General features: G+C 47.4%; 1 protein-coding gene across 4 annotated transcripts in view; it reads right to left on the bottom strand.

The window, feature by feature from the left end:
- Positions 1-1,734: 1,734 nt before the first annotated feature.
- DCAF5 (DDB1 and CUL4 associated factor 5) overlaps positions 1,735-9,256 on the bottom strand; it is a 91,334-nt gene continuing 83,812 nt past the window's right edge. For all 4 annotated transcript variants that reach the window (XM_040641732.1, XM_040641733.1, XM_040641731.1 and 1 more), the window contains one exon: positions 1,735-3,791. In XM_040641732.1, coding sequence (XP_040497666.1) covers positions 2,025-3,791 — 1,767 coding nt within the window. In that variant the 3' untranslated portion in view covers positions 1,735-2,024. The remainder of the gene's footprint in view (positions 3,792-9,256) is intronic.

Genomic DNA, 9,256 nt, shown 5'->3' with positions numbered 1-9,256 from the left:
TCTACTGATTAGATTAAATAAAATAAAACAAAGAGATTAGGTAGGCTGACTAGGAAGGGGAAGAGAAACACACACTGAGTGATTGTATCTTTTTTTTTGTATATAAAGGATTAAAAAATTCCAATTTAATAAATTTTGGAAAAGCAAATGTAAAATGACTTGGGCTTATAAAACCAGAATTTACAATTATCTGTGAATAGTCAAAGACAAATCATAGAACCATTTTGATTACAAATCCAAAGGAATTCTAATGGTTACAGAATCACTCGCCCGCTACCCCCCCACCCCGTGAGATTACAGTTGTTAAATCGTAAGCATCCCCACTGCTACTCACACTCCCTCGTCTCCTCCTAAGACAGCGTTTTCACACCCAAGTCACATCACACATACCAGGCACGTCTTTCCTTTCACAAAGCTTAGCCAGACGATGTCTCCTTTTGGCTTAGATCAACAACCTTCCTTTTATAAATAATCCCTCTTCCCCCAGTGCCTAAATTCATCCAAGTCTTCATCCTCCACATGGTCCCAGTCCCAGTAGGACAAGTCCTCCTCTAAAAGGAACGCTGGATCAGAGAGGCCACACCAGTCACACATTCGGTCCTCTCTATGCCAATGCTGGCTGCACCCCAAGTGGTCTAGCACCTTTGCACCTGAGAAAGTTAGAGTGTGCTTCTTTCTCTCTTCCTCGTTTCTTGCCACTATTCTGCCTTTTCATGACATCTGTGACAATGAGATACCTGGTCTTTCCTAGGTCTTCCTGTCTTGTGCAACCCTTCATTCACTACCAAGTGACTGTAACGACCACTGTGATGCTGAAAATCTCTTGGTCTTTCCCCCTCTCAGTGAAATGGAGTCTCTTCTAGGAAGCAGGAGTCTTAAACCAGAGACTACTCTCTGCCTCCTAACACACCAACTCAACAGGAATCTGTTTCTTCGAGATGCCCACTGCTCTGCAAGATCCGGTCAGGACACCACAGCCTCTGCTCCTCGCAAGCCTGCAGGAAGATGCCAGTTCCTTCAGTTCTGACCAGTCATTTTGGGTTGAATTAAATGAATATAGTACCACCATCTGCTCTTCACGACACTTCCTCATTAACATACCTAGAACATCCGCTTAATAGTCTGAGCACAAAGCTCTCCAGAGCTGTCTTTTCCCCTCCTCTCATCCCATGGGGCCACAGAAGTGCCCGCTGGCCTTGAGAGCGCCTCTTAGGAACTAGCACCTAACTGGTTAAAGTGTGACCCACAACTAGTCATATTTTACGGCCTCCATACAGAGCACGGTGCTGCACTGCTCAGCTTGCCATGGGTGGAATTTATCAGGGATCTGTTCTCTGCAGTCCGCTCTTAAGTGCGAACCTCTCGTTAGTATTAAAAACGCTTCACTTTTAGTACGTCCACATTAAATGCTCAGTGAAGAAGTGCTACTGAGAGAAAACATGGAAGATTTCTCTAAGAAAGGACCCATGCTTTCCATTTCAGCACAGCCAGTCGGCTGAGGGCCCGTATCCATTCTCCCCTGCATTCTTTCAGCATAAGCCCACGACTCACTGGCAGCACAGCCCGATCCAGCAGGCACTCACCATTAAGACCAGAACATCTACGGCATGTAAACAAGGTGAGATGGCAAAAGATAGAGATCCATAGATCCTTTCTCATGGAGAACGGAAAGAAAAGCCTTGGAGACAATGAGCTCACACGAGCCGGTGAACACACACAAGAACAAGCCAAACGTCTCAACAAGGATTTACTTTAACAAAACGCACAGGTACGCAATGCTCGAATCTTACTAGAAAGGAGTCACTTGGATTTTTTTCCCTTTCCTTACACAGCACAAGCCAACGGCCAGCTAAACATTCAGACCCATTACTGAAGAGAAGGGAGCAGCATCAGACACAAAATTTCAGGCCCTGGTTTTATGTGCCTTTAATACTTTTTTTCCTTTCCTCTGTGTTCACTAAACAGGATTAAAAAATTTTTTGTAAAGCTACTCTTCATAGCTTTTTGTTTTCCCTTTGTATTTATCATGTTTTTAATTTCTTCTCTGAGGAGGAATTCTCTGAATCTGTATCTTCCAATTCGGCTCGGTGCCTTTTGAGGCCACTATGGCCGTGAACAGCCCTGCTGCTGCCTGTGTCTGGGGGGTCAGTGGGGTCCTCTCTCGTTCCAGCACTGGGGGTGTCACAGGCCATTTCAGACCCACAACAATCTTTGTGTAGAAGTGTCCCTGTCAGGGACAAGTTATCGTGGTCAGTGTCCGAATGTCCTGGGGAAGAGCACGCCACTGCCTCCAGCTCTCCAAAGTTCTGCCCATTGTTGTGGGGATGAGGGGGGCGGGGGTGTAAGCGTCCATTGTTGTGGTTGGCACAGATGGTTTCGAGGCTCCTCTCCTCACTGTCATCAGACTGGGTCCTGGGACAGCTGCCAGACCCACTGCTGAGAGTGGAGCCAGATGCCTTGGGGACAGGAGGAGAGGGCGGCTCCTCGGCCCGGCTGCTTAGGGCCTTGCTCAGGGCCTTCCCATTGAGCTTCTTGGTTTCAAAAGAGTGTTCTACAGAGCCGCCATTGTTGGTGTCCTGTGAGGGGTCCTCTGGTGCCTCTGCCCAAGGATGGCTGCTGTGCTCCTGGCCTGGGCCATTGCTGGGGTTTCTAGAAGTCCCTTCTTTAAAAGCATCCTTGCTGCGACCTTCAGGGGGCAGGTCCTGGTTCCTCTGGCCTCCGGTCATGCTGAGACATGCTTCCTTACTGGAAGAAGGGGCTGGGTTGTCCTTGTGGCTGGTTCCTGCTCTCCCTTCCTCTGCCTCCCCAGACACGAGGGAGCTCTCTCCATCTTTGTTATTTGAGTAGGAGATATACGAGTAGCGCAGCCACTTGTAAGCTTTATAAATCTTTCGTTCGACCGACTCGATGTCCGAAGTTGGCGAGGCCCGGCTGGGCTGCATCTCCAACGTGGAAGTGCTCCGCTCAGGGGAGGAGGGGGGAGAGGAAGAGAGGTCGTCCACTTTGATCTGGGGGTATTCATAGTTGTCTTCGCCGATGTAGGTGCTGGCGGGCTTGCTGGGGGGAGTGGGCCTCTCTTCTCGGGGCGCCCTCTGCCGACGCCGCAGGGTATTGCGCTGCCGCGTGGCCGTTCGGCGCTCGTTCAGCTCCTCCTCCTCCTCAGAGCTGCTGGAGCTGCTGGAGCTGCTGGACTCGTCTTCGGGGCTGGGAGAGCGCGGTCGGGGGAAGAGGTCTGTGTCCAGCTCAACCTCACAGGCGTTCTCTTCGGAATCGGACTCGTTGGAAAGGGCCAGGAGGCGTTTGTCCTGGTAGCGCCGCAGAGCCGAGAGGCGCTGCTGGCGGGAGGCCGCGTCCTCACACGTGGGCGGTGGTGGAGGTGACGCCACTGAGTTGGCGGTGGTGACCCGTAGGGGCCCCAGATGGAAGGCGCTGTCGGCATTCTCGTCCACTGTGGGTGGAGGGGAGCGGGGCAGCGAGGCTGAGGACTCGGAGTCGGTGTAGCCCGAGCGCTCGCTGACCCCCGCGTGCAGCTGGAGGATCGTGCTCTCGCTGAGGTCGCTGTCCGAGTCAGAGCTCCAGCCCTCGATCTCGCGGCGCACCAGGGAGTCAAAGAAGGCCATCATCCGGGGGTCTTCCTGCACAGACTGGTTGGCGTAGTCATGGGACAGGCCACTCCCACTGTTCAGCACCAGGCTGATGTACTCCTCGTGGGTATAGAGGCAGCGGGAATCATCCTCGATCCGACCGTCTAGGTCTCCTGTACATCCTGGCTGCTTGTATGGGCTCCAGATCTGCACAGAAGGCAAAAACAAAACCAAGGAGGCCTGACTGGAAAGTACTCCAAAGCTGGTGGTCATAAAGAACACTAAGGCAGAGCATCTCCAGGCCCCTCCCATCATTTGGCCAGGACTTGCTAACCAGCTTTAAAAATACACTCTTCCCAGACTGGATTATGTGGGCCACACATGAAAACACAGGCTTCTAGAGTCAGGTATTGGAAAAAGCACTGTCTAGGACATAGCACTGGCCTAGTGTCAGAAAGCCTAAGTCCTGTCTCTTGACCCAGAATAGTCACACACCACCTCCCCTCCAGGCCCCCTCCCCTTTAGCTTCGTCTGTTAGTAGCCTAGAAATTACAATAACCCCCTTCATAATTGTGAAGGATAGGGGATGACTTGAAGATTGGCCAATGTGTTCAAAACTCTCAGAAGACTGAAGCTGTGCACAGAGAGGTACCACTTCTCCAAAGTGAAAACAGACCCAGCAGTCAGTCCTCTGTGGTAGTTAATATTTCAGCCTATAACTCCACTTCTTCCCAACTGCAACATTTCTATTTTTAACTAATGGGAATTGCTTACTGGCACTTGGTAAGAATAGCCAACTGCCTACACTGCAGTTCCCTCTTGGACATGCAGGCATTAGTTACCCAGGAAACTGGGTTCTCTTAACCAGGTTGCTGCTGACCTGCTCCCCAACTCTCCTGTTAGCTGCAGGAATAGGCAGGACACCCCCCCCCCCCAAAGACCATGGCCCCATCCCTTAACACTCCTCCACTCTATCATCAGAGACATGGGCTGACAGCCAAAGGAACTAGGCAGAGCTAGGACTCAAACTCAGGTCTACCTGACTGCAAAGGCCCAACTTTACAAGTGGAATCAGTTATGCAAAATCAAGTTCAAGGTAATTAATCTGTCACGGTAGATGAGAACAATTAGCTTCACCTGACTACCAGACTGTTCCACAGAGCAGCACACAGAAGCTCAGTTACATCAGCCGGTAGCCATGGCAACTCAGATGAAATTCCAGGCGATTTTCTTGCCTGACAGGCTGGTGTCTATCTTTAGATGGCACCCAACCCAGAAAACAGGGCTCCTCATTCTCTATCCTCTATCAAGACAATGGCTTTGGTTCCCCAAAGCTATCCAAGGACAAATTCACCTCCTTGTGAGCACTTTCCTGAGGCCCCATTCTTCCCATGCGCTACCAGCAACTTCTGAGAGGTAGCAGCTTTTTGGAGATCTCCAGTTCAAAGGGGGCCAGAAAAACCTAGGTTAGCTCTCTTCATCATTTCCTAACTCAGATTCATTTCTCCTTTGACTTCATTCGCTGCCCACAACTCCTCAGGTGTTCCCCCCTCTTCATCTTCACTACCTGACCCAGGGGAGGTTTAAGGCAGGGGTTCTCATGCTCAGGAGTGCACAGGAGTCCGCTGAAGAGTCCTGACGGTGTGGACTCCTGAGCCCACCCCTAGAGATTCTGATTCACTAAGTCACCAGCAGGTACCAGGGCTCTGTATTTTTAACAAGGGAGAGACCAACTTTTTAAGAAACACTAGAATACAGTTAGAAAATAAGTAGCAGAAAATAAAGGATTTGTCTGAAGAGATTCTCAAATTCTTTGTGAGACCCTATGTTTTGAGACATTTAGACACGGCCTTCAACAATAGGCTCAAGCTACAAATGACTGTCTCTGCAAACAAATGTCCGAGGGAGTAAAAGTTTGGTGGCTAAGAAAGGAAACTGAGGGGGTCCCTTAGGACTTTTGGGGGTTTTACCCTATATTCCAGGCAAGATCTCTTAATACTCTCCCAGTTTAAAAATGGTAAAATTTTACTAACCATGTTGTCTAATATAAAGATAAATCTGTATGTGCTTCACAGAAACACAGAATTTAACAGAAGTACAAAATATTAATGGTGGGATGCTGGTCCAACTATGCAACAAGCCAGTTTCTAGGTTCTAATCTACCACCCAGCCCCTATGTCTTTACTTCAGGAATGAAAATCATTAACACTGAAAGTCAGCTTTTATTTGGGCTCTGGAATGTATTAAGCTGAGGCAGACTTTCATTCCTGAAGCCTGGAGTAATGGAACAAAACGCTGGATCAGGAGGCAGGAGACTTGAGTGTGGGTTCCTACTCAGTTTGGGTTGACCTTGCATAAAGCTCAGCTCCCTGATCTAAACAGTGAACTAGATGGGTCTCATCCAATCCTAAGATTCAGAGCAAAACAAAACCATCATCCCAAATAGCTAGTTTTCAGTCCCCCAGGGACCCGTGGCACAGAGCTGCAGGGGCAGGCAGAACAGGTAGAAACCCCCGCCCCACCACTTCACAGGGCCCTGGGCAAATGACTTCGCTCTCAAGCAAATCCTTTCTCATCTGCAGAAATGAGAATGATGAAATGACATAACCTATACCAAAGCACGAAAAAATGCAGTGCTTTCTCTTTCACTTGGCAGCTGAGTACCTCAACCACGAAGTCTCAGCCCCATCCTCAGACAGACTTCTGAACATCAGAAGTACTGACAGTCCCTATTATCTTAGTCCTCTCATCCTAAAAATATTTGTGGAAGTGTTTATTTCTTTACCCTGAAAATCAACAATCAGAAGGAAAGCACCCAAAACACAACCCCCTGTGGCTAACATGTTAGATGTGGCTAGATAAGCCTCCTCTTGGGGCAAGGTTCATGAGAAAAAGAGGAGGGAGGAGCAGATTTCTCTCTAAGCCCAGTGAAAAGTTTAGCTCAAGAGGCTGCTGAGGGAAAAAGATGCTGTTCAATTCTTATTCAAACACTGTCAAAATGGAAAGCAAATAAGTAGCAAGGGTTCTGTCTACACAGGTGCCCATGACATGCTTGACATAGCAGCTCTAAGCCCTCTCTTCTTTGTGCTTTTGTACTAAATAAGGAAATCTGACCATCTACCAAGAAAATCTACACTGATAGGGACCTAGATTGCTACTTAAGGGTTCTCCACCCTCTCTGATCTGGCTTCCAAGACTTTCTGGGCCCACCTCCTGCCCAACTTCCTGCCTTGTATCTTAGTCCTCCCTTCTTGTGCTCTTCCCTTTGGACAAACATCATTTTCTGAACAGGCCCTACGCTTCACTGCTTCTGAACAATTACTCATAAGTATAATGCCTGGGACACAGTAGGTGATCAATAAATATTTATTGATTCAATGAAATAATTAACTATCCATTGCCTCTACTTAGAATGTTTCTCATACCTTACTCCTTCCTTTTGCAGTCTTCATTCTTCAAATTCTAGCTCAAATGTTACCTGCCCGAGATTATCCCAGAAGGGAAAAAAATCTCTTCCTCCCCCAGAGCATTCTGTTTCTATCCCTTGAGTGGCTACTGCACTTTTCTTTATATTTATTTCTTGTCTCTCTTACTGGGTGACCTGCATTACCTTTTTTTGCCTTTATGTCCCCATAGGGCCTAGCACAAATGGCACACATAAGTACATCATAAACATCACAAATATCATAGGTAAATAAATGAATATTGGTCTTTTGAGGAAAAAATGTCAGCATTTGTCCTATCTTGCCCCTCCAGGCTTAACTGTAAAACAAACCCCCCCTTTTGCTCAGCATGGTCATTCAGGGGGCTAGAGACCTGTTATGGGTGAGAAGAAGCTGGCCCCGACAACTGGGCTAGGACAACAGCAGTAAAGGACAAGGGAGAAGGTGGAGTGAAGTGGAGAGAAAAAAGGTTTCAGGGTGGGCTAGAACATTACGCCCTTTGAGCCACTGATCCTCTCAGAAGGAGCAAGCAGGAAAGTGGCACTTACTAGAACAGTCAGACACTGTCAGGCACAGGTAATTCACAAGGCACTCCTAGACAGCAAGTCACCACGAGCATCCTTACTTGACAGACGGGGAACAGACTCAAAGAACTGTCCAAGGGTACCAGCTGTACTGACTTAAGGTTTCAAATGGCTGAATGTGCCTCCTGGTAGGGCAGGGTTCAGACCCCATTGGAACCTGGAAGCAGTGAGCTCCATAGTTCAGTCTGGATAACCTCCTAGAGAAAACATTTTTTTCTCTTACTCCTCTGAGAACTTGGCTAGTTTCCAAACTATGACCTTTAGGGTAAGGATTCCAGTTGACTAAACAATAATTGGGGAGACTAAGTACAGAAGCATCCCAGAGTGCACGGCCAAGCAGGAATCTCTCTACTAAAGGAGATGCCCAAGCAGAGCTCTCTGAGAAAGAGAATGACGTCAACAGGCCTAGAGAGGACGTGCTACTATGCCAACCCATTAGTCATAGGCCAAATGAGAAGAGAAGGCAATTTAAGGGACAGGGCCAATTCCATGACTGTCCAGTGAAGGACGACTGAGATGACCACTTCCAGCAGACGCCTCTGGCTGCCTGCTGCCTTCCCACGAGCATGGGGAGGGCGACAGGCCACTGGGAAGAACAAAGAACAGGGCTCTATCCTGACTTTACCACTAATTAGCTGTGTAATTAACCCCAGATGGGTAGTTTATAATTGAAATCTCATCATCTATAAAAAGAAAAAGTCAGTAAAAATGATCTAGAAGTCCTGCTTCAGCTCTGTGGGAAAATGTGTGCAATCATGAAAGTCAGCCCTGATCCACGGGACCAACAAAACTTACATAAAGGAATTTGGAATAAGGACAAATAAAAATATTGACCCATCCTCCAACATTACATTTCTGATAGTTTCCCTTGCCTAGATACAACTTGGTTTAATTCTAGATGGAGGGTGGGAGGGAGGAGATGAAAACCACCAAATCACCACAAACCAATTTTTACTTTTTATAGATACCTTCCCCCAGGTTTTCAATATCATTTTGGGAAAAAAAATTAGAGGAGTTTTAACTTTTAGGGGGGATTATCATCTATCCTTACTTAAAAATCAAGTTATCAGAGAGTCCTAAAGGACTCATCATTTGCCCCAAACCTTCATTTTCACAGATGTGGAACAGGGTCACTAGCAACTGGAATGTGAGTGACAGGCCAGGTCTCTCGGTTGCAGGCTCTAGATACATTCCTTGGCCGGGTTAAGTTCATTCAGTCGATGTGCAATTAATGCAAGCGTGTAGCCTCGATCACAACCACACGCAGTGGTTTTTGATATGTTCTGAGACAATTTAGCTATGGTTCTGGCAGTCACTTAGTGATGTCTGTGCCATATTAGTACAGCAATTAATGCAAAGTACACACTGAGTAACTGAGGGGATGGTGGCTTCCAGATGAGGTTTGGAAAGCAGAAAGCATCAGACTCGAGATCAAAGGCCATTGGAAATGTAGTGGCATACAAGTGGTGTCTAGTTTCAAAGCTTAGTGGCTATTTTTAAAAGTGGTCCTAAAAGGAGGGTATTAAACCACTCTTTTTAATACCAGTTTTTCCAATATTTTATAATATGTTTAAAATAATTGAAAAAAAATTTTTAAGTAATCTCTATGCCCAACATGGGCTTAAACTCACGACCCTAAGATCAA

This window comes from Ursus maritimus, unplaced genomic scaffold (assembly GCF_017311325.1).
Source record: "Ursus maritimus isolate PB19 unplaced genomic scaffold, ASM1731132v1 scaffold_25, whole genome shotgun sequence".
NCBI classification, from domain to species: Eukaryota; Metazoa; Chordata; class Mammalia; order Carnivora; family Ursidae; genus Ursus; species Ursus maritimus.
The sequence above is the reverse complement of the archived record's forward strand: the minus strand, read 5'-3'. Positions and strand labels throughout refer to the sequence as shown.